The 26,422-nt window shown below is 39.0% G+C and overlaps 1 protein-coding gene across 1 annotated transcript in view; it reads right to left on the reverse strand.

The window, feature by feature from the left end:
• PRIM2 (DNA primase subunit 2) overlaps nucleotides 1-25,719 on the reverse strand; it is a 313,573-nt gene extending 287,854 nt beyond the window's left edge. The window contains exons 1-5 of the mRNA XM_003926361.3: nucleotides 25,611-25,719; nucleotides 24,719-24,881; nucleotides 22,483-22,586; nucleotides 18,184-18,263; nucleotides 16,335-16,455 (exon numbers count right to left, since the gene is read on the reverse strand). Of these exons, the coding sequence (XP_003926410.1) occupies nucleotides 16,335-16,455; nucleotides 18,184-18,263; nucleotides 22,483-22,586; nucleotides 24,719-24,872 (459 nt within the window). The 5' untranslated portion in view covers nucleotides 24,873-24,881; nucleotides 25,611-25,719. The remainder of the gene's footprint in view (nucleotides 1-16,334; nucleotides 16,456-18,183; nucleotides 18,264-22,482; nucleotides 22,587-24,718; nucleotides 24,882-25,610) is intronic.
• Nucleotides 25,720-26,422: the final 703 nt, after the last annotated feature.

A 26,422-nucleotide genomic window follows, 5' to 3' on the forward strand; every position in this document is an offset into this window, starting at 1 on the left:
CATCTCAAACCTGAAAATACAGAATCCAAAGTGCTCCAAAATCTAAAACTTTTTGAGCATCAACATGACACACAGATTAAATGCTCACTGGAGCATTCTGGATTTTCAGATGCTCAATCAGTAAGTACATAAGACAAACTTTCCAAAATCTGAAGGAAAAAAAAAAAATCAAAATCCACAACACATCTGATCCCAATCATTATAGCTAAGGGAAACTCAATTGGTAATTAACTACTTATGTTTCAATTTGGGTCTCCACTCCCCACTCCTTTATTTAATCAGCTGTTGAAGTCCTCTTCATCATACTAGATCATAACTTGTCACCCTGATCCTCAAAAACCTTCCACAATTCCCTCCTGCCCTTCTATCTTGCCCTTCTAGTCTCATCTTCCACTCTTTCGCATAATCACAAACTTATGTCATAAAAAATGTAAAACCAGAATCAAGATCAATGTGGAAAATACATGAGCACATTTCCTTGAAATAAAGAAAGACCGTATCATTAAAGTAATGTTAAGTAAACGAAGTATATGGCATCTAGGAAACACCCACAAAAGTAGAGGTTGTACTATGGTTAGGAAAAATCAGATGATGGGCCTCTGTCCATCCTCGAGCTATAAAGAGAAGAACGAACCATGCAGCACTGAGGAACTGTTGCACTAAGGCTGCTGTTGCTGGACAACAAAAGGAACCAAAGCTCATCTATCACCAGCTAATTCTCAGAAAAGAGCTCTAGCAGCCACTGAGCCTTCTCAAAGAAGCAAGGGAGGGCAGGCATGATGGCTCACGGCAGTACTCCCAGCACTTTAGGAGGCTGAGGTGGACGGAAAACAAGGTCAGGAGATTGAGACCATCCTGGCTAACATGGTGAAACCCCGTCTGTACTAAAAATACAAAAATTAACTAGGTGTGGTGCCACATGCCTATACTCCCAGCTATTCGGGAGGTTGAGGCACGAGAATAGCTTGAACCCAGAAGGCAGAAGTTGCAGTGAGCCGAGATCGCACCACTGCACTCCTGCCTGGCAAGAGTGAGACTCCATCTTTGGGGAAAAAAAAAGGAAGCAAGGGGGAAAGAGATCACCCTGACCCACTTATCTCATTCCAAACTACCCCTATGCTTCCCCTGAGAGGTTTATTTATCTTCAAAGCCTGAAGATTTCAAGTTAAATTTCAGCGGTCCCTTAATCCAAAGACAAAGTTCTCTCAGTGATTTGATACCTGAAATTCCTCTCTGGTTTTCTTTACATTAACATCATCAAAATGTAAATAAATAAATTTAATTTTGAAAAATTAGAATTCCTTTTATAATTCGATTCCTCAAGACTGGCTATTTTGGGTCCTAATCATAAATGGATGATTTCCAGGATTCTACAAAAGTGATCCAAAGACCAGAAACCTCACTATATGAACAGCACAAGCTCAGGAAAAAGGGACCGTGTTCACTATATGCTCTATGAAGACCATTCAAAGGAAAACAGAAAGAACTGAATATACCACCAAAAAATGTGTAAGCAGTCAGTCAGTTTTAATCCTTCCTATCTGATAGTTAGCTTGCCCTGTTTCATAGGGATTCTGGGAAGCTCTACATTCACAAGACAGGAAGAGGTTTGAACTCTGTTTTTGAAGGTGACTAAGAAGTATTATTACTTTCACTTTGGACTCTTATCCTTCATCTCCTTTGCTAATAAGTTCTTAAGGGTACTGAAAGTAGTTATATTGAAAATTTAGTTTAAGAAGTTTTTGTTTTTACAAAAAATAGGAAAAGATCCGGATACGACCTTAGTTATGAAAACAGTGTGACTGCAATGACAGCTACTTTAGTATTAGCGAGGTAAAACATATGTTTTTTAAAAAAGAGAAGTGTTAAAAAAGAAAAGTGGAACTGTAAGCCAAAACTACTTTAAATCTTCCAAAAAGAAAAAATTAAGAAATATGCTACAGTCAGTGCTAATAATACTGCAGGGAAGAACTTAACAGAATCATCATAACTTGAGAAACTGCAAAGCAAAGGAACACACCTTGGGGGAACTAGTGATTAACCACATGAGCAGACCCGATGCATCTTTAAATATTCTAATACTTAAAATATGTTGCAATACTCATGTTAGTATCCAAAAATAAAATTCAGAGATGATCTACTTACACACAATTTTTTAAAATCAATAGCATTCCGTAACTAAAATATTTAAAAATTTAAAACAAAATAGCAGCATAATTGATCAGACGCAGTGCACGACAATACATGATTAAGTAGTTAGACACCACACCCATTAGTAAAAACGTCGAATAACCCACCTACCAGTGTAGACTTACATAGTGTATACGTTGGTCTTTCAAATACCACATCAGTGATGTGCTTTGCCAAAAAAGCAAACTCAGAAACATTCAGAAAGAAACAATTATCTTCCTCAATTCACAGGATAGTTGCAGTACAGGAACAATGAGGGTATAGCAGAAACAGAGAGGGAAAAATATTTTGTCTTGATTTATAGAACAGTGTTTAGTTCTAGATTCAGATAATTAGAAACAATTTAGTTGTTTCGGTTTCTAGGGTTTTGTTGTTGTTGTTGTTCACATGAATATAAAAAGTCAAGAAGGATGTGAGAAAATCCATAGTCATGCAGAACTATTCAGTGCACTGAAGGTACACCAGCATCCTCATCTCCTGTCTACTAAACACCAGTTGTACTTGCCAATCATTGTTACAAACACCAAAAATACCACAAGGATGCCCAGAATATCTAGCAGGAATGACGACAGCCCCTATAGTCCAGAACTACTTGGACTGAACCAAGCCATCCTTGTGAAAGGTCCAGTTTGAAACAGTAGGCTTTCTTCTATGACAGCTCTCTTGTGAGATAGCAAAAAAACCAACTCAAGTCCATAAATTTTCTTTTCCTGACATATTAAAATAATGACTCCCACTTCAAATACAAATTCTACTGCCTGATACATTTAATTAAATTTTTTAAAAATATATTTTTAATCTACTGCCTGGATTTTGATTTACACTGATCTTGGAATATTACATGAGTCAATTGTTGAACATGAACTACAATATACAATGTGATCTGAAACATGTTTTTAAAAAGATAAATAAAAGGTAGCAGAGGAGAAAAACAAAAAGGGCATAGAAAAACCATGGGCTAAAAAACAAACTCAACAACCTAAGTTGTGCAAATATAGTATTTTCCCTAGAGATGGTATACATATTATATTGAGAAAACTACTAATGGTATATTTAATATATTTGGTTTCCATTCTAGCCAACAACTGTCAGCTAAAATGAAACACCTCAGTAAAATTACAGTTAATGCTTTAATTTCCTACCTTAATATAAATCTCTAAAGTCACACCTGTGTGTGTATAGCACTTTTGATGGACCTTGTCACCTTAAATGTCAGCATCTATTCCATTTCATTTCAGTAGTTAAGGTGTACAGAAATCTACTCATATATTTAGTAACATGCTTTGTGACTTATACATCTCTAAATATATAGAAGTCTGATTTTAAGCAAAGTTATTTAACCTCTTTGAGCTTCAGTTTCCCCATGAAGTTGTTATGAGGATTAAATTACATAAACCTGGCTGTTCAGTTACTCACACCTGTAATTCCAGCACTATGGGAGGCCAAGGTGCAAGGACCACTAAAGTCCAGAAGTTCAAGACCTCACTTGAGGCCAGAAGTTCAAGACCAGCCTAGGCAGCACAGAAAGAACTTATTTCTATAAAAGAAACAAAAAAAAAGAAAGAAAGAAAAAGAAAAATTTAATTAGCCAGGCATGATGGCATGCACCTGTAGTCCCAGCTACTGGAACTGAGGTGGGAGGACCCTTGAGCCCAAGAGTTCAAGGCTGCAGTGAGCCATGATCATACCATTGCACTCCAGCCTAGGCAACAGAGCAAGACTGTCTCTACCCAAGAAAAAGAAGTTAAATGTATACAATCCATTTAAAGCATTTACCAAAGTGCCTGACACTCAATAAATCCATTACAAATGTTAGCTATTAGTGATAATCTCTCCTCAGCCTCCTTACATCACTAGACAAATCTAAATCTTAGTAAGTCCACTACTTATACAGCATTCCATAAATATTCCTTCTTTAGAAAACGAGGACCCCATGCAAGTCTGGAAACAGTCCTCTGGGTTTTCTAATATTCACAGAGAAGCCTTACTCCTTGGACCAACTAAAGGGAACTGGAATATATTTGGCTATTAAGCTCCAAGATAACGTAAGAATTCTCTTGGAATGGAGGGAGCACACTTTGACCAGAGATGAACAGGAAACAAAGCCAGGCAGGAGGCAGCTATCAATAGCTGAAGTATGGCACAAGGTATTTCAAAGTCATGGAGATAAGCAACCAGAAGCAGGTAGAGAATAAATGGAGACAAGCCCAGAATAGGGGTATTTTTTTTTTTTTTTTTTTGAAACGGAGTTTTGCTCTTGTTACCCAGGCTGGAGTGCAATGGTGCGATCTCGGCTCACCGCAATCTCCGCCTCCTGGGTTCAAGCAATTTTCCTGCCTCAGTCACCTGAGTAGCTGGGATTACAGGCACGCACCACCATGCCCAGCTAATTTTTTGTATTTTTTAGTAGAGACGGGGTTTCACCATGTTGACCAGGATGGTCTCGATCTCTCGACCTCGCGATCCACCCACCTCGGCCTCCCAAAGTGCTGGGATTACAGGCTTAAGCCACCGCGCCCAGCCAGAATAGGGGTATTAACTGTGCTGTTGTCCTTCGTATGCCTTTAGAGGGGTGGGGAGTAACAGAATGGATATATTCACGGGGACTGGGCCAAACCGATTTGTTACACAACTACTTCCTTCTACTCTTGTAACTCAGATTAAGCCACTCAAAGACTAAGAACACAAAATGGTTATCTTTACAACTATATTAGCCCTCCAAATCCCTGGTTCTTACTCTCATCCAAAAGACCTAGGATAATGCAGTCTGACCTAGACTCTAAACGACCATGACACAAGACTTCAGCCAAAAAGTATTAAATTTTCAGGGAACTTGGAGGCAAGAGGGAAAGGTTATAATCTTTATGGAATTTTCTTTTTAAAATGTATACAGTTAAAAGCTCAGTATCTTTTTTTCAGAACACCTTCAAAAAACATCAGTAACACTGTCAAAAGGTTCTAGCAGAACTACAGCAACTCCATCTTGAATAGAAGCTGAATAAAATGAGGCTCAGACTTGATGGGCTACGTTCCTAGGAGGTTACGCATTCTCAGACACAGGATGAGAGGAGTTGGCAAGACTGGTTATGACAAGCCACAGGTCCTAAAGATCCTGCTGATAAAACGGGATGCATTAAAGCAGCCGGCCAAAACCCACCAAAACAAAGATGGCCATGAAAGTGACCTCTGGTCGTCCTTACTGCTCACTATACGCTAACTGTAACGCATTAACATGCTAAAGAATACTCCCACCAGCACTCGTACAGTTTATAAATGCCCTGGCAACATCCAAAAACTACCCTATATAGTCTAAAAAGGGGAGGAACCCAGAGTTCTGGGAATTGTCCATCCCTTCCCTGGAAAACTCATGAATAATCTACCTCTTGTTTAGCGTATGATTTAGAAATAACCATAAAAACAGCCAAGCAGCAAGCAGTCTGTGGGTCTACTCTGCCTATACAGTCGCCATTCTTTTGTTTCTTTACTTTCTTAATGAATTTGCTTCCACTTTACTCTATGGACTCACCCCGAATTCTTTCTTGCATGAGATCCAAGAACCCTCTCTTGGTATCTGGATTGGAAACGCTTTCAGGAAACCATACTTCATAATGTAAAATGACAGAGAATACTTAACACTAGAAATGATATCTCGTATAATTCATTTCACTGAGGATCTAAATACGCATGTCTGTGTATATACATACATATATACATATATATAGGCTGGGCATGGTGGTTCACACCTATAGTCCTAGATCTTTGGGAAGCTGAAGTGGATAGATCTCTTGAAGCCAGGAGTTTGAGACCAGCCTGGCCAAAATGGTGAAACCCCATCTCTACTAAAAACACAAAAATAAACCGGGCATGGTAGCACATGCCTGCAATTCCAGCTGCTAGGGATGCTGAGGCAGGAGAATCTCTTGAACCCAGGAGGCAGAGGTTGCAGTGAGCCAAGATCAAGTCACTGTACTTGAGCCTGGGCAACAGAGTGAAACCCTGTCTCAAAAAAAAAAAAAAAAAAAAAAATTAATACAATTAAAAAATATATATCATTACAAAACAATTAGGACATAGCTCTGTGGTGGGGGGCGGGGAACTTTAGCTAATTTAAAGACATACTTTTTTTTTTAAGGGTAAAAGTTGTAGGCATGAAAAGCCATGATGAACAATGAGAATATAAAGAGTTCTATACTGAAAAGCTGTATGAAAACTTTAAAAAAGAGAAATGACTTTCACAAGTCATTTTGGAAATTTCTGCATATGTTAATTTTAGCCTTCAAGGGTAATTAAGCTTGAAGTTTCACATTTAGCCATAGCATCTCTAGGTTTAAACCATATTATCATCAGCAGAATCTAATTTTGTAGGTTGATTAGAAAAATCCAAATTCTGTGAACTCTAAAATATTGCCACTAAGACCATCTGCCATGGAGTACTTTTTTACAACTATATGCAAATGGTTAGGCCTCAACTAACTAGAAAACTCAAACTTTTCTCTAATCTTCAAATATAAAATGTATCAGTATTTTACTATAGCTGCCCAATAAATATATATAAAATAATACAAGACTGGCTTCTGTAATTATTTGATGCCAAAAACTAATATGAGAACAAAAGTATTATACTTATAGTGTTTACTTATAAAACAGAAGCCCTGTGTTAATGCCTTCATTTAAATCATTTTGAAAGAAGGTAAAAAGGTATGCAATTGTTAACAGAAATACGCAGTTCTCTTTCTAAATCATAAACTTCCCTAGAAACAGAACAAATCACAGTTTACAAAGCAGCATAATCCCTCAAATCTAATTCAATAGAAAAGTTCATTTAACAAATACCTATTATCTAATATTTAACCTTGAAAAAAATAAGTACTCAATTTTAATAATCTTAAAGATGTCTAGTGTTCATGAAACAGAAATGAGACAAATATTTTGAATTCAGCCAGTTTTTCTAGACATTAAACATTCACTCAACACTCAGAAAGTAGCCTGCTTAGAACTGTCAATCTTGCCTACTTCACAGCCTTGGAACATAAAACAATTTATTTCCCTATTCTGAAGTTATGTTTGACCCTTGACAAAGGCTGTCTCCTTGACCTAACTACAGCCAAGCACCTGAAACCTCTTTATGATAGGGCCTGCTAATTCAGTTTCAGTAAGAATCCTGCTAAGTTTAGAGAAAATCCCCTACCCTTGGTCTGACCATCTTCAATATCTAATGATCCTAGGCTGCCTTCAGCAAAATTCCTTAGGTCAGTTTTCTACCTCTTAATAATTCTCCATCCACCCTGACCCTTGCCCCAAATGCCCACTTATCCTATCATATTCCAACTTGAGCTTATCTCTCTTCCCTACTACAAAACCATATTATAGTAGCTGCCCCCCGCTTTATAAAGCATTCTTTACTGTCATGCATGGCATATTCATATTTTACATAATGAAAATGGAGTAGACCATGATAATGAATACACATTGCAAACAAACTATGACAATAGAAACTATACCAATAAACAATAAAAACAATACAGTAAAGGGCAAAATGATCAAAAAACTATGACTATTTAAGGCCACCTTGCAATATCTCAGAAATAATGACAGAATGCCAAAAGTATTTTAAAATTCTATACACCTAAAACTATTAAATCAATGTAAACTCAATGTTGCAATGTTAACTGGAGAAAAGCCTCCAAATGCTCCTAATAATCATAACTGACATTTTCAATAACAAATGACAAATTAAACTTGAATTCATCTTCACTGAAAAGTAGTTACCAACCAAGAATGACATGAAATAATTTCTAAGATAAAAGAAATTAAGGCTTTAAACTAAAAGGGATGAAAAACAAATATTAAATGTCAGGCTCAGGCTAAAAAAAGCTACTTTTAAATAAACAAAATTCAAAATTTTATGTTTACCTGTTTTCAGTGAGACAGGCAATGACATAACCAGCTTCACCTGCCCTCACCGAACAGCCCTCAGGACCCTGAACATAAATGGCAATTCAACACTAAGTGTTTTTAATATGAGGTAGAGTTATCATTTGTGACACACAGAATATTCTTTCACATCCTTAGGAATGCTCATTTTCACTGTCCCTGCCATTCCGTACTATTCTAATGAAAAGCATCCTGCCATTAGATCCACTGGTATTGCCAAGCCAATAAAAACTATTTTTTTGACTGTCTTAAGGAGGCTTTAAAAAACATCCAAGTAAATGATAAGCTGCTGTCAGATTCTAGACTGCAACAGCACAGAAACCCTTTGTCTGTAAGGTTGACAGCTGCCAAAGCCTGACCTTTCCCTAACTGTCCAACTGAAGAAACATTAATAGAATCTGTTTAACCTTACCCATTCACCTTTAATGTGACCAAGGTTAAGTCAATCACTCAGCAACAAGAGATGCAAAATAGTCCCCATGGACAGTGATAGTTACTCACTGAAACTTCTTAGAAATTTCAGATTTAAAATCCAATTTATTTACATACAGGTCAAAGAACGAAAAATATCAGCGTTTCCTTTTTGAACACTTCATATTAAGGCTTTCTATTCTATGTCGTAAGGATTCAGAATCTGCCACCCACCAGAAACAGTACAGACTAAAAAAGGATCAATGCACTGCCCAGGTCAGAAACAGAACACCAGACATTAATTATCCCTTTTTAGGTACATATTTCTCCACTGAAGGACACATAATACAACTAAGGTATAACACTGCATCTCCTCCTAAGGTAAAAATGTATTTATTTTACAGAAGTAGATAACATAAAAGCAATGGCAGCATTAAGCAAACTGAAAAGACAGAGAAATGCACACAAACACAACACACAAGCACTTTAAGTACAGGTTGACTCTAAAACATGTGTGCCAACAATCCAGCTTCTGTGACAAACCATGATGGCCCCACGGCTGTCCACTCCCTACTGTTTCCTTCCACCTCTACATAGGCAGCAGCACCTGACTTAGGCAGCAAGTCACACATTAGACACAACCTCATGCAACAAATGCTAAAAACTTTTCACCAAACCTTACTTTGTCATGAGTCTAAAAGGATCACTGATATCTGACTAGGTTTAATAGTTTTCAAATGCAAACTATATACTGCAACCAAAGTGAAGACAGTGTGCATGTTCCAACTGATGAAATGATAAGAGTTGGGAAAGCCTACAATGAAATGGGAAGACCCTACAGAGACCAGTGAAAGCTAATTAACAGCACCTGATTCAAGTGTCTTAATTATCAGTATCAGATGCCATGGGAGAGTCCATGAAAAAGAGGGGAAAAGGTCTCTGCCAGGAAAATGATTGTAGACTATCACAGGAACGGTTACTCTGCCAAGCTCTCTGCAATACTTTGGTATTCTATCTTCCATGAATCCCCATCAGCCACAAATACTTGCATATATCCCATGAACAGTACTAAGCACTCTACACACACAACCTCATTTAAACCTTACAAATCTGTGAAGTGGAAATCATTATTTCCTCTTATTTCTTTGCGAGACAAAGTCTTGCTCTGTAGCCCCGGGTGGAGTGCAGCGGCATGATCATAGTTCTCTGTAGCCTCTAATACCTGGGCTGAAGTAATCATCCCACCTTAGCCTCCCAAGTAGCTGGAATTACAGGTGTGCACCACCATACCCAGCTATTCTTTCTACTTTTTTGGTGGAAATGAAAAACAGTATGGAAGTTCTTCAAAAAATTAAAAATAGAACCATCATATGTTCCAGAAAAATACCATCACTGGGTATGTATCCAAAGGAAATGAAATCAGCATGTCAAAGATATCTGCACACCATGTTTACTGCAACACTACTCAAAATAGCCAAGATATGGAATCAACCTAAGTGTCCATCAATGGATAAATGGATTTTTTAATGTGATATATATATACAATAGAATAATATTCAGTCATGAAAAAGATGAAAATCCTGCCACTTGGAACACCATGAATGAAACGGGGATATTATGTTAAGTAAAAAAAGCCACAGGAATCTAAAAAAACTGATCTCATAGAAACAGAGAGTAAAATAGTGATTACTAGAGGCTGGGGTGGTTAGGGAGGAAAAGGGCTTAGGGAGATGTCGGTCAAAGGATGCATAATCACACTTAGGAGTATTAAGTTCAAGAGATCCGTTGTACAACATGATAACTACAGTTAATGACAAAAAATTACATTGTTGAAAAATGCTAAGAGAATGGATATTAAGTATTCTCATCACAAAAATGGTAACTATGATGATGTAGTACATTTGTTAATTAGCTAGATGTAATCATTCCACAATGTATACTTCAAAACATTGTATTTTATACAATAAGTATGTACAATTTTATGTCAATTTTTAAATAAATTTAAAAAAAATTAAACACAGCAAGAAAAAATAAATAAATAGAAAATTTGCAAAACAGTTGAAGGAAGTTCACAGAAAATAAAATGAAAAGACTGAATGTCAGGACAGAAAAGAAAATAAGAGTACCAATCCAGAAGATATAAATTCCAACTAACAAAAGATTATAAAGAGAGAACACAGAAAACAGAAGAAAGAAATTATTAAAGTAAGAATAAAAAGAAATTTCCTAAGTGAAGAACCAAATCTTCAAATTAAAAGGGCCCACTATGTTCCCATCCCAAAAAATGAAAAAAGATGCAGATATTGCCATGAAAGTTCACTATACAAGGCAGTGGGATTGGCAAAGGATACAAAGTTACATGCAAACAATAAGAAGTCAAAATGAAATCAGGTTGCTCAAGAGAAACTCTAGAAGCTATAAGGTAATACAGCAAGGAATATCTCTAAAATGCCAGTGAGGAATATTCCCAATATACAGGTATTTGCCTGTATACCAAGGAAAACTACACTCAAGCTTGACAGTATAATAAATACATTTCTCATACAATCTAGAACATAAAAAGTTTACTTCTGTTGATATATTAAGATATAATTTGCATGACTACACTAACACAACGGCAGGGGGTTGGGAACAGAGGATATGGGAACAAAAGTTTGTACACTACTGAAATTAACTTAATGCTAATCCCAACTAGATTATTTTAAAATAAAATTTAATTGTAATTCCAAGGGAAAGCGCTAAGAAAACAACTCAAAAAATATAGCATAATAAACGATAAAAGAATTAAAATGGTACACTAGAAAATACCAATTTAACACAAAGAAGGCAGTAAAGGAGAAACAGAGAAATAAAAAACCTTAAGACATAGCAAACAAATAGATGGCATATGGAAATGCTAAGTTATCAGTAATTAAACATAAAGGGATAAAACAATCCATGCAAAAGGCAGAGACTTCCAAAATGAATAAAAAAACAAAGAACATGATCCAACTATAGGGTATCTACAAAAAACACATTTTAGATTCAAACGCACATAAAGGATGAAAATAAAAAGAACAGAAAAAGAAGTATCATGTAAACAACAACCATATAAGATCTGGAATGGCTATGCTAGTGTAGGGCTGAGGGCCCCACAGGGTCATGGGGTGAGCCTTATGCTGTGCTGAGGCACAGGATCCAAGAAATAAACAGACAGGACACAGAAGTACAAAGAAAATGCGGCTGGGCTCGGGGGGCCACGCCACCTATGAGTGGAATCAGGCGAGGCCCTGTATGTCTAGAAGCATGAGTATTTATTGTGTGTAGGTTAGGGGGCAGGGCAGTGAGTGAAATCATCTTTAAGGACAGTGATAGGGTCATGAGCAATAAAACATGGGGTCCACTACCACTAGGTTACCTAGGCCGGAGTTGGACAGTGCACAGCAAGGGGCCCATTCCCATCAAGGCAAGGGCCGTGTGCAGTAAGGGGTCCACTCCCATTAGGTCACTGAAGCTTGAAGGTGGGCCGTGCACAGTGAAGAGGGTGCAGTGTGCAATACTTCTATCTATGGGCAAACTACTTCTAAGAAGATTTATAGGAGGATGCTTTAAGTCACACAGCAGTGACAGAGCTGTCAAGGTTACCACCACCTTCTGGCAGCTTCCAATGGGTTCCATGGGAAGATGCTTTTCGAGCAGCACAGTAGCAAGAGCTGATAAAGTTCACAGTCACCAAGGTGAATTGCCGGTCTGAGGGCAGCCTTCCACAAGAACTGGAGCAAGGTCCTACAACTCCTTTATCAGGAGTGGCTCTTGCCCCAAGCCTGCCATACAGCGGGTATCTTTACGATACTGAACGCTGCCGCCTGGGCCATGGATTCTTGTCCTGGTATAGCCATTTTTCTCTTAAATCATGCTCTGCACTGTGTCTCCCTAGGCATCCCTCCAATTATAAGCTGCTTATTTCTTAATTCATGCTCTGTACTGTGTCCACTCTAGGCATTCCTCCGATTATAACCTAAGATATAATTATATGTATATATGTAGGGAAATACTCTTTAGGCACTCATACTATCAACTATTATATGATTATAACAGAGAGGATTATATAAAGGCATACTTCAAGCCCTAATTCTATAAACTAATATATGATTATGTAAAAGATTATATAAAAGGAAATAGCCGAGTAGTAACACTATAAAGCGAGATATTCCTCAAGCCCTAACTGTGCCAGAGTTCTGCTTAGCTCTCATTCCTCGGTGCCTATATGGGGAGGTTACCCACATGCTAATATCAAACAAAACAGACCTTAAAACAACAACAACAAAAATTTTTACTAGAGAAAGAGAGGAACAATAATGACAAAAGGGTCAACCCAGCAAGAAGATTTAACAATTATAAACATATATGCACCTAACAAGACAGCCCCAAAATGGATGAAGCAAAAACTGACAGAATTACAGATAATAAATAATTAAACAATAACAGTTGAAGACTTCAGTACCCCACTTGCAATAATGGATAGGACAAATATACAAAAGATGAACCAGGAATCAGAAGCTTTGAAAAACACTATAGGCCATGCAGATCTTACAGTTGTATCTATAAACACTCCAACTAAGAACAGCAGATACACATTCTTCACAAGCACACATGGAACACCCTCCAGAATAGAACATATGCTAGGTCATAAAATGAAACTCAATAAATTTTAAAAGACTGCAGTCATATAAAATATATTCTCAAACTAAAATTAAATTAAATTAAAACCAGCAACAGAAGTTTAGGAAATTCAAAAACAGGCAAATTAAACACTTCTTATCAATGTGTCAAAGAAAAAAATACTTTAAATACATGAAAAAGAAAACACAACATACAAATACTAATGGATTGCATCTAAAGCAGTGCTCACAGGAAAATTTATAGTTATTTACATTTAAAAAGAAAAAAATCTCAGATCTAAACTCCTACCCTAAACTCCTACCTTAAACTGGAAGTAAAAAAGCAAACCAAACCAAAGCAAGCAGAAAGAAGGAAATAATAGACTATAGTGGAAACTACTTAAACAGAGTCTAGAGAATAACACAGAAAAATCAATGAAACCAGAAGTTGGTTCTTTGAAAAAATCCAGTAACCCTGACAAACCTCTACCCAGAGGTTGGGAAGCTGAGGTGGGCAAATCACTTGAGGTCAGGAGTTTGAGACTAGCCTGGCCAACATGGTGAAACCCCATCTCTACTAAAGATATAAAAAATTAGCAGGCTGGTGGTGCGCACCTATAACGCCAGTTACTCAGGAGGCTGAGGCAGGAGAACCGCTTGAACCTGGCAGGTGGAGGTTGCAGTGAGCCAAGATCGCACCACTGCACTCCAGCCTGGGCAACAGACTGAGACTCCGTCTCAAAAAACAAACAAACAAACAAAAAACAATGAACAGGGGTCTCCAACTCTCAAGCCACAATACCAGTACCAGTTGACGGTCTGTTAGGAACTGGGCGGCACAGAAGGTGAGCATTACCGTCTGAGCTCCATTTCCTGTCAGATTAGTAGAGGCATTAGATTTTCATAGGAGTGCAAACCCTACTGTGAACTGCACATGTGAGGTATCTAGGATGTGCACTCCTTATGAGAATATAATGCCTATCTGAGATGGAACAGTTCATCCCAAAACCATCCACAACCCTCCCCATCCCCCCACCTCAGTCCGTGGAAAAGCTGTCTTCCATGAAACGAGTCCCTGGTGCCAAAAAGGTTGGAGACAGCTGCTCTAGAATAAATAACACACCTTCTCAAGGACACTTCCATGACATACTAAAAATCAGCAATGTCAACAAAAGCAAAAAATAAACTATTTCTAATATGAAAGGATAAATTAACTGTAATTGATAATTGCAATAATGGACTTCGCCAAGGATCAAAGTCAAAAGCAAAGTGGAAGATTCAATGGGTTTGGTTCAGATGGTACCATGCATGACATCTGTCTATGCAAAGGTAGATGCAACTTAGAAAACTCATGAAGTGCCAGGGACGGTGGCTCACACCTGTAATCCCAGCACTGGGAGGCTGAGGCGGATGGATCACCTGAGGTGAGGAGTTTGAGAGCACCCTGACCAAGATGGTGAAACCTCGTATCTACTAAAAATACAAAAATCAGCTGGACGTGATGGTGGGTGCCTATAATCCCAGCTACTTGGGAGGTTGAGGCAGGAGAATCTCTAGAACCCAGGAGGGGGAGGCTGTAATGGCGAGATCACGCTATTGCACTTCAGCCTGGTAGACAAGAGTGAGACTCGGTGTCAAAAAAGGAAAAAAAAAAAAAGAAGGAAACCTCATGAAGTAAAGCAACTATAGAAAGTGCCTTCCTAGCATATATTCGACACTAAACATCTATGAAATGTTTGTTCACTTTCCTTTGCAGTTGCTTTTCTCTAACTCATGTATTCCATAGTGTTCCTTGCTACAGTGACTATGTCTTCTATTTGTCAGACAGGACAATGTCTTTCACCTATTGCAACTTCCACTTTTTATTTTATTTGGCTTCAAGCCACACATTTCAACAACAAAATAAGAGTCTCAGCCAGTCCTACTACCACCTGACTGCTGTAAAACTTCCAGAGCAGAATTTTTCTACATTTTCATTGTGGCATATATCTACCTAAAAGACAAAAATTCTAGATCAGGTGCAGTGGCTCACGCCTGTAATCCCAGCACTTTGGGAGGCTAAGGCGGTGGATCACCTAAGTTCAGGGGTTCAAGACCAGCCTGGCCAACACAGTGAAACCCCGTCTCTACCAAAAATACAAAAATTAGCCAGGCATAGTGGTGTGCGCCTGTAGTCCCAGCTACTCAGGAGGCTCGGGTAGGAGAATTGCTTGAACCCAGGAGGCAGAGGTTGCAGTGAGCTGAGATCGTACCACTGCACTCTCGCCTGAGCAGCAGAGGGAGACTCCACAAAAAAAAAAAAAAAAAAGAATTCTATTTCCGATACTTACCCCTGTTAAATGAGTCCCATATATATAATTTTATATAATTACAATATGTAAATCATTCAGATTTATCTGCAAAATTATTTTTTAAAACTATTCAGACAGATCTTACTGACAACTAACTTTTTGTTTTTTAGTTTTTGAATTTTTGTTTTTTGACACAGTCTCACTCTATTGCCCAGATTAGAGTGCAGTGGCACGATCTCAGCTCATCACAACCTCCACCTACTGGTTCAAATAATTTTCATGCGTCAGCCTCCTGAGTAGCTGGGATTACAGGTACGTAACACCATGCCTGGCTAATTTTTTGTGTTTTTTGAGTTGGGGTTTCACCATGTTGGCCAGGAAGGTCTCGAACTCCTGACCTCAAGTGATATGCCCACCACAGCCTCCCAAAGTGCTGGTATTATAGGCATGAGGCACTGCGCCCCATCTGACAGCTGACTTTTAAATAAAGTATTACCTCTTCTAAATTTCACTACTATAAATAAGTAACCATCACTTATCTTTATTGTTTAATACATTATTAGCTTTAAAATTTTGGCCTACAAAATTTTGGTTAATGATGAACATTTGTAAAGTAAACCTTCTGGTGCTTTAATAAAGCACGTATTTAACAGAACAACTAAATGTTAGACTTTGTTATTAAGGAGCCCCTTTTCTTCTAGTCACAGAGAAGGAAAGACATATTGTTGTGAAAAGCTATTAGTTACTGTTTCATGCATGTACTTAGAGAATGTAAAGAGAATACACCACACATTAGTACCAGCACTTAAGACAGAAGGGAAAAATGAATGGTGAGAACAATTAGAAATGAGTACAAAAATTTACTTACAGCCTCAAACTGCAAATGGCTATCCTTTAAGAAATCTTGAATTTTATCCTTGGGTAAAATACTGAATCTAAATCGAAGGAGGTCCATTTCCTGCTGAATGAACCAGCGTCTAAGATCTTCACTGAAATGAAGACAGAGAAATTATAGTACAAACTAAAAATCCAGTGATTATTAAATCTAAGAAATGTTTATAAAACAATATTCAAACATGAGCAAGGTGCCAACAAACAGCAGTTAAAAACATGAAGTCCTCTATCGTGGTAAGGAGAATATGAATACCACATATCAGAATGTTCTAGGGATGTGTTGGGTACAAGGTAGAGGGGGTGTTAAAAATTAAAAGGATTAAATACAGAATTCTTTGAGCCTAGCTGCATTATTATTAAATAACATAAAATACTTCATGCACTTAATGTAACTGTGAAATATACATTTTATATTAGAAAATACAGTCTAGGTGTTGTGGCTCACACCTGTAATCCCAGCACTTTGGGAGGTCAAGGCAGGCACATTGCTTGAGCCCAGGAGTTTGAGACCAGCCTGGGCAACTTGGTAAAATCACGTATCTACAAAAAACAAAAAAATTAGCCAGGTATGGTGGCACGTGCCTATAGTTCCAGCTTCTCAGGAGGCTGAGGTGGGAGGATCACCTGAGCCCAGGGAGGTCGAGGCTGCAGTGAGCCAAGATTACATCACTGTACTCCAGCCTGGGCAATGGCTTGAGAATCTAACTCGAAAAAGAGAGAGAGAGAGGAGAGAGGAGAGAGGAGAGAGGAGAGAGGGGAGAGAGAGAGAGAGAGAGAGAGAGAGAGAGAGAGAGAAGAAAAGAAAATGGGGAAACTGGGCACTCCTTTGGCTTGAGGTGGCTTTATAAATGCCAAACAAAAGACACCAAATTTTTTAAGGCAACTTTGATCAGATTAACATTGAAAACGAAACTTTGCTTACAGCTTTACAATTTATAATTTCACAAAATTTAATACGCACATGTATATGACAATATTTAAAAGCAATAAAATGTTCAAGGGTATTACTGCTATATAATAAAATAATTACCCTACTGGATGCAAAATATGATTTCCTATTTTTTAGAGGATTTTCACTTTTTTTAGGAGATTGTCAGCAATTAATTTATTATATAAATTTCATAAACTTCATTTGCTTTTTTACAGAAGAAAAACTCTAGAACCAAAAGTGGTAAGTAATTTCTCAATTACTTACTTCGGATAGTAAGCAATTCAAGAGTCTCACCTGAGAAGTCTATTTAAAAAAAAAAAAAAAAAAAAAAAAAGATAGCCGTAACTAACTTATGTGGCCAAAATAACACGTTGGGGGAAAGCAAGTTAAAAAAAAAAAAAAAGCAAGTAACTCTTTCTACCTCTGGGTGGCACTATTAACTTAAAAGAAACCAACTACCATACAAAAATGTCTTGGATTTACAAGGCCCACAGAGCTCAAATTCCAAAAACCTGTATCAAACTCAAGTGTGGGTTTAATTTTTTCTTATAAATATTATCATTTTATTGCAGGAAAATTATATCATTTTATATCATCAAAAGTCCTTCTTCCTAATAAAATCCCTTCCGGTTTAAAATCTCAAATGAAGAGTCTCTCTCACACACTTAAGAAGTGTATCATCAGGCAAACTTTTGCAAGAATTTTTTTCAATATTTTTAAGTAAATAATATGTTCCAAACAATTTACTGTAACAGTGTTCAACCCATGATCAACTAGTTCCTGATGTTATTCAGGGTTCTCCTATGTTCAGCACAACACATCAACTTAACCACATACCAATTTATAACCCAAGACACTAGATTTGACTGTGAGAACATAAACATATACTCACGACTGGCAATAGGCAAGGCGCAAAATAAAATGAGAAATATGATCTCTTCTTCGTGGTTCATATTCATCTTCTAAGTTTTCCTTAAAAATAATGACACATGAATAAAATAAATATATTAGAATGTAAAAGGTATAAATACTAAGCCAGCCTAAGCCAATGGTAAAGTAAGTTTCAAAAACATTTCTTTTTTTTTTTTTTGGAACGGAGTTTGGCCCGATCTCGGCTTACCACAACCTCCGCCTCCTGGGTTCAGGCAGTTCTCCTGCCGCAGCCTCCTGAGTAGCTGGGATTACAGGCACATGCCACCATGCCCAGCTAATTTTTTGTATTTTTAGTAGAGACGGGGTTTCACCATGTTGACCAGTATGGTCTCGATCTCTCGACCTCGTGATCCACCCACCTCGGCCTCCCAAAGTGCTGGGATTACAGGCTTGAGCCACCGCGCCCGGCCTTCTTTTTTTTTTAGAGAAGGACTGTCACTCTATCACCCAAACTGGAGGGTAATGGTCAATCACAGCTCACTATAACTTAAAACTCCTGGGCTCAAGTGACGCTCCAGACTCAACCTCCCAAGTAGGTGGGACTACAAGCAACACCCACCTCACCCTGCTAATGTTTTATCTTTTGTACAAATGGGGTCTCAATATGTTCCCAAGACTGGTTACAACTCCTGGTCTCAAGCAATCCTCCCACCTTGGTCTCCCAAAGCGCTAGAAGTACAGGCATGAGCCACCACACCCAGTCCCAAAACATTTTTTTTTCTTTTAAGTTCTGGGATACATGTGCAGAAGGTACAGGTTTGTTACATAGGTATATATGTGACAGAGTGGTTTGCTGCACCTATCAACCCATCATCCAGGTTTCAAGCCCCACATGCATTAAGTATTTGTCCTAATGCTTTCCCTCCTGTTGCCCTCCACCGGCTGACAGGCTCCGCTGTGTGGTGTTCCCCTCCCTGTGTCCATGTGTTGTCACTGCCAAAACATTTTTTAATAGGCTTTTCAGGGTTATTATCATTTTACTTCACTCACCAATCAGATGAAACTGAGAAGTAAACTAATCTCAACAAAACTTCTTGGGTTTAGACTCCACTATTTTCTTCCCACCAACCCCTCTCTTTTAATTTTCTTCTTATCCAGCCTATACCCACAGTGCTCTCCATTCAACAACTTCTTACCCCAACCTCAACTTCTTTAATTTCAACCATTTGGTAAAACCTAGATTCTTACTTAATCTAAAATGACACCCTGCAGCCCTGTTCCCAAAATGATAAGAATCTCTGAAGAAAAAAACCACACACAACTATGGGAACTGGGAAAATATAATTTCTTGGTCTATAATCTCAACTAGATGCTTACCAATGTCATGGAATACTTAGTCGGGTCCAAAATAGTAAGAACAAACATGTCTTGAGCACTTACTAGGTACCACTCAATGCCCTTAGCATTTTTTAAGGCACTAACCCATTTAATCCTTAGAAAAAAAAAATACCCTACAAGTTAGGCACTACTATAATACTATTTTAAAGATAAGGAAACTGAGGCACAGAGAAGTTATGTAACTTGTTCAGGGTCACTAAGGTTGCCCAGAAGAAGAAGCAATATTGATATCTGACACAAAATCATTTCCTTCCTCACTTCTCAGAAAATCTTCAGTCTTCACCAGTTGTCCCAAGACCCCACTAGAGCACCTTTCCCTTCTCTCTGAACACATGACTTCACCTACTTTACAGAAAATAAAGACTACTAGGTAGAATCCTTCAGTACCAAGTTTCTGCATACACATGTTGTGTTGCCCTCCATCCATCTCTACAGAGCATCTCCTCTCCCCAACATGTAAAGCTGTATTTGTCCATTTTCATGCTGTTAATAAAGACATACCGAAGAATTTATAAAGGAAAGAGGTTTAACTGACTCACAGTTCCCCAGGGATGGGGAGGCCTCAGGAAACTTACAAACATGGCAGAAAAGGAAGCAAACATATCCTTCTTTACATGGTGGCAGTAAGAAGTGCCAAGCAAAACGAGGAAAAGCTCCTTACAAAACCATCAGATCTCATGAGAATTCACTCACTATCATGAGAACAGCAGCACAGGGGTAACTGCCTCTATGACTCAATTACCTCCTACAGGGTCCCTCCCACAACATATGGAGATTACGGGAACTACAATTCAAGATGAGATTTGGGTGGGGACACTGCCAAACCATATGAAAAGCTAATTCCTGCACCTAAACCCCCAACTCATTTGCTTGTGCCTCTTACAGACCCTGATTTATCAAATGCTCTCTCAAAGTTTTATCTTCAAGCTCCCCTCTTCCTCTTTCTATTCTAGATCTTCTGCTCAGTTTAAAAATGTGTTTAAGTATCTCCTATCATACGTGTAAAAATGTGTGCTTGTATATCTTCTCTTTTCCCTAAAACAAGGTCTATATTCTGCCCTATTTCTCTTCTCTTTTCAGCTACACATTTTAAAACAGTACATCTTCCATATCCACCTCTCCATCTTCTTCTTCCAACCATTGTCATTGTTCTGGTCTCTACCCCTATCTACGAGGGTCCATCCTGCTGCTAAATCCAATGGACACTGTATAATTCCTCTTATGTAATCTATCTTAAGCTTCCAAAACTGTTGTGGTTAAAAGCACTACCACAGGCCGGGCACAGTGGCTCAAGCCTGTAATCCCAGCACTTTGGGAGGCGAAGGCGGGTGGATCACGAGGTCAAGAGATCGAGACCATCCTGGCCAAGATGGTGAAACCCCGTCTCTACTAAAAAAAATACAAAAAATTAGCTGGGCATGGTGGCATGTGCCTGTAATCCCAGCTACTCAGGAGGCTGAGGCAGGAGAATTGCCTGAACCCAGGAGGCGGAGGTTGCGGTGAGCCGAGATCATGCCATTGCACTCCAGCCTGGGTAACGAGAGTGAAACTCTGTCTCAAAAAAAAAAAAAAAAAAAAAAGCACTACCACAGAAAAAAAAAATCCAGATTTGAATCTTGGCTCCACCATTTACCATATTACGAGCTTGGGCAAGGTATTCAGCCTATCAATAAATAGGCTGTATCTGTAAAATAAGGATGATAATAATACCTACCTCCTAAGTCTGCTATAAGAATTACATACAGGAGTTAATATATGTAATGCACTTAGAACAAAGTCTGGTGCACGGTAAACATACTATTAATATAAATATCTGCAGCTGTTATTCCCTGTTATCATTATTTACATCATGATCATTACTAAAACTCCAGCCCTCCTTGGCTTCTACGACACCACTCTCCCAGTACATCTCCTACTTCTCAGAAACCTCCTTTTCAATCTCCTTCCCAAACTCCTCCAATTCCACTTTACCTTCAATATTAGTATTCCTCATGTCTTGTCTTCCACCATCATCTCTTCTCACTCAAATGTTATGCTAGGGTGCTCTAACCTACTCCTGATGATTCCAACCACCTGCTAAATCTATACTCCTACCAGATGTCTTCCTGTATATCCAGACTGTATATCCAATTGTCCACTAGACATCTCCACAAGCACCTCAAATTCATGTTGAGAACTCTACATCTTCCAAGACTGAGTTCTCCTCCTGCATATCACACACCACCATCCACTACTTTTCCTAATTAGAAACCTGGGTGTCATTTGTCACTCCTCTCTCCATTCTCCCTGAAATCAGTCACTAAAACCTTTTGATTTCACCTTCTCAATACCTCTTCAATAGGTCCCCTTCTCTCATTTAATTTAGACTCTCATCATTTCCAGGCTTCTAACTGGTTTCCCTCCTAACAAACATGACCCTGTCCATCTGCTGTTGGCAGCCATCTTCCCAAAATGAAAATCTGATCACATCTGTCAACACACAGCTCCAGTACTACCTCTTCTGGAAAGTGTTCCCAAACCTCCCCAATTTGAGCTGACGAATTATATATGTTTTTGGAGTTCCTGGAGCACACATCTATAAACACAGTCATTATCCTATATTGTACGGGATAGATTTGGCAATGTCTGAAAATATGTAGGGGTAGAAGCCGGAGATGCTACTGAGCATCCTATAATGCACAGGACAGTCCCTGCAACAAAGAATTATTGGACCCAAAATGATGTTAGTCCTGAGGTTGAGAAACCCTACCATATTATAATCATCTGACTTCACATCAATCACCCCTAACAGACTGAAGTACCTTCAGGCAGAGGCCATGATATAAAAGCCCAGTGTTAATATCAAGTCCTTTCCTATGAGTGACACTTGATACATAAATATACAGGAACTGAAGGAATTTTTTATTCCTTTTTTACTTACTCTGTATGAAAACTTGAGCTTTCGAAGCTCATTCTCCAACACACTCTGGTATTTCTCAGTTCCTTTCAGATAGGTCACTCCAAGATTTTCAACTGATTTTAACACTAAAAAAAAGAAAAAAGGTATAAATTCAAGATAATGTCTTTCTTGTTTCTTTGTTTTTTGATTTTGTTGAGACAGAGTCTTACTCTGTCACCAGGCTGGAGTGCAGTGGCATGATCAGTACAACCTCCACCTCCTGGGTTCAAGAGATTTCCCTGCCTCGGCCTCCCTAGTAGCTGGGATTACAGACACACGCCACCATCCCCAGCTAATTTTTTTGTATTTTAGTACAGATGGGGTTTCACCATGTTGGCCAGGATGGTCTTGATCGCCCGACCTCGTGATCTGCCCACCTTGGCCTCCCAAAGTGCTGGGATTACAAGCATGAGTCACCGCACCCAGCCTAAGATATTGCTTTAAAACTAAATCCAAGACAAAATCTATGGAGGGCAATTCCAAAATTACCTGTTTACAGAACATAAGTAATTGCCAGTTTATTTCCTGTAACTACATTATATAAACTACACATGCTTATAAGAGGAAAATGTCCATCTACATGCAAAAAATATCCACGTCCCACAGCATAATCTAATACCAGGGATTCTCAATAAGGGAAGAGGGATGGATGGTGAATAATCATTCCTGTACAGAACCACTGTTGCTGAGGAACAGAAAAGTATGTCAATATGGAAAAAAAAAAACTAAGCACTCCTTGTGTGCATCCTTCATATGGAGCTGCCTGTTAGGCAGTCGGCTTCATTTACTCAGTATAGATTCATCAGAAAAAAAGCAGCCCTTCCTTTCCTGATGAAGCCAAGGGCAGGGCACAACAGTGAAGAAGAAGGGACATCCAATCAGCCAAATGAACCATCCTGAACAGATGCTACATATTGTTCAAAGGTTCCTAAAGCACCTTATCAACTGTTCTTCAGATGAATTATTATCTGGAGGCATTTTTGAAGTCACGAACAAAAAACTTCTAATTGTCTCCTGAACATAATCATGTCCCACAGGTACCTCCTTATCATGGTATCCAAATTTAATTATCCTTCCCTCATTCCTACTCCTCTGCCTGCCATGCCCATCTCCATCAGCAGAGTTTCTATGCATCAGATCATCCAAGCAGGAACTTCAGCCACTCCACACCTGCTCCCTGACTCCTCATATCCAGTCACCAAATCCTATCAATGCCCCTCCTCAGCATTCCTTATATCTCTCCCTTCCTATCACTGCCATAGTTCAGGCCCTTATCATTGCACCTCAAGAGCCAAACTCAAGGGACACTTTTCACTCACTATCTTAATCCCTCTGAAGTATCTGACACTGCTAAGCTTTCTAAAACTCTTTTCTCCCTTGTCTTAATTCTTTCACTCAACCCACAGGTACCGAGGAGGTACCTCCTCTCTGTATTAGCATTGCTTACCCTGCTCCTCTAAGAATGATTAACAGTTTCTTACCTTTCCTTCTGATTTCCCCACAAGGATATCCTGGAACATAAACTCTGAAGACAATGCTAGTGTTTCTATTTCAGTTCATGTCTAACCCATTCTTTCCTCTAGCAACACACTGAGGATAAGTAGGCCCCTAGGACAATGGCTATAGCCTTCTTACACCTCATTATTACATCATTAGCATGGCAGAAAATGCCCTCCGTTATCCATACTTCTCCATCCAACCTGAACTCCTGAACTTGTTACTGTTATCTCAAATAATAAATTCTCTTTCATGCTCCAAACCTTTGCATAGGCCATTATCTCAGCTTGGAAAATCTCTTCACTTGTCTGCTGGAAAATTTCTACTCATTCTTCAAGGTCCAGATCACATTTCAACGTATCTAAGAAGCCTTACTTAATCAGACTAAGTCAGTCACTCTCACTTCTTTGTTTCAACAGCACTACCATTAACTTCTACTTGAGCAGTTAAAATACTCATTTATGACTATTATTTTGGATGTCTGTGCCCATGTACTAGAATATAGCTTCCACAAAAAATTATGTTATTCATCTCAAAATCCCTGCCACTTAGAACATAGTGGCACTCAATAATATGCACTGTACAATAAATAATGAATAAGCACCAATCCCTCAATAAATATTTGTTGAATGGATTGCTGAACGAAGGAAATGAATTCATTCTCACAAAGGGTAAGTGAGCTTCTGAAGAATACATACATTCTAATTTACATATCACTTACATTTAACTCTATCAATAGCCAAGTTTTCAAATTCTATTAAAGATATGTTTTCAGAAGGCGGCTGCAAGTAAAACTGAAGGCAATGAGGGTAGGAAGCACTTCTCTGGTCACCTGTCAGCCACGACATCTTCCGCAGTCTTCCAGTAAACTCCATCTTGGTCACCTTAGAAGGAAGCACATAAAAAGCATAAAACGATAGAAAATATGGTGGAAAAGAAAACAAAGAAAAACTAATTCCACAAACACAGGGGGGAAAAAAGGAGTTGAAGGCACGCACAAAACGTTAACAGTGGCAACTCCCGGATGATGTCCTTCTGTATTTTCCAGATTTTCTACAATACACCTATAATAATGTGTAATGGGGGTGGGAGAGGTGCTAGAGGAGATACAGGTGGTGAGCCTAATTTCCAGCAACATGAAAGTCAGGTGATGCCTGCTCATTATAGGCCTGTGTGTCACTGCTCTTGGATCTTTGGGATCCCAAGAGTTAACATAAAGTACGTGGTCCGCAATCCTGAACTCATAGAAAATTGCCTTAGGTTCTGGCTAAATGAGGTTCTTATTTGATGGACTGGGTCCAGTTACTTCCCAAGACTTTGGGAAACGTAACAACTGTCTTTCAGAACTCCTTTTAGGGAGCATCCACAAGTGCCTTAAAGAAGTTCCATCCCCAACGCCCCCGCCCCACTGCACGGGCAAACCTATCTCCCCCAACTCCTCCCTGGCACCTAAGTGCCTGCCCCAACCAACCAACCAATATCCAATACTCCCAACCCGCCAACTCTGTCCTGCTCCTGCTGCCTGCAAAGTGATGGATTTCTCCTTTCTCTCGACTTGCAAGCCTCAACAATAAGATTGCTCTCTGTCCTAAATGTGCAGGAGTTTCCCTTACCTGCAAGAATCCAAGCTCTGGAAAACACAAACGCTGACAACCACTGTTCCCGGGTGGCGGGAGAGTTCATACGAAACCGGAGGCGGAAGTGACTAGCGCAGAAGGCCCGCCCTCCCCCACTTCCCGTTGGCGGATTGGAGGGGGTTGGGCTTTGGGCTCTGCGCATGCTCAGTGGAGCCCGTCTGGGATCTCAATGCGTTTCATCCACTTTGCCAGCTTTTAAATTTTGGGGTATCAGTGTTTTGGAGATTTTTTTTTTAGATGTACTTCCTGTTTGTGGAGTCAGCCGCTTTTAAGGGTGGAAACTAGGATGCTGAAGGCTAGCCAGGAAAACTCGCATATGCCGAAAATTGAACCAATGTAACTTCGTTTGGAGACACCAACAAACACTCCGTAAAATGAGGAAAATATGGCGCTTTAACTTGCAGGGCTGGCACTCATCAGTTTCGATCGGGGGAGGAATAACGAAAACAGGCATTAGGAGCCTTTTTGCACCTAGCTTACCATTAGGTGCTCTTTTTTTTCCCCCACTCTAATCTTTCACAGACCCATAAAGTCCTATAAGGTTGTATTACCCCCATTTGGCACTTGAGGAAACAGAAGCTACAAGATCATGGTTGGTTTGACCATCTACGTACAATGCATATTTTGAATCCCCTATTGGGCACAAGCCCCTTACTGTCAGTTTCCACATTCAGTTCACTCCCCCCCACTCCCCGGCAATGCCTCGCACAGAGTAAGCGCTCAGCTGAATTATCTGTGGAATGAACTCGAATGAATGAAAGAATGCACATTCGCAGAAATCATTCTGC

This window comes from Saimiri boliviensis, chromosome 4, assembly GCF_048565385.1.
Source record: "Saimiri boliviensis isolate mSaiBol1 chromosome 4, mSaiBol1.pri, whole genome shotgun sequence".
NCBI classification, from domain to species: Eukaryota; Metazoa; Chordata; class Mammalia; order Primates; family Cebidae; genus Saimiri; species Saimiri boliviensis.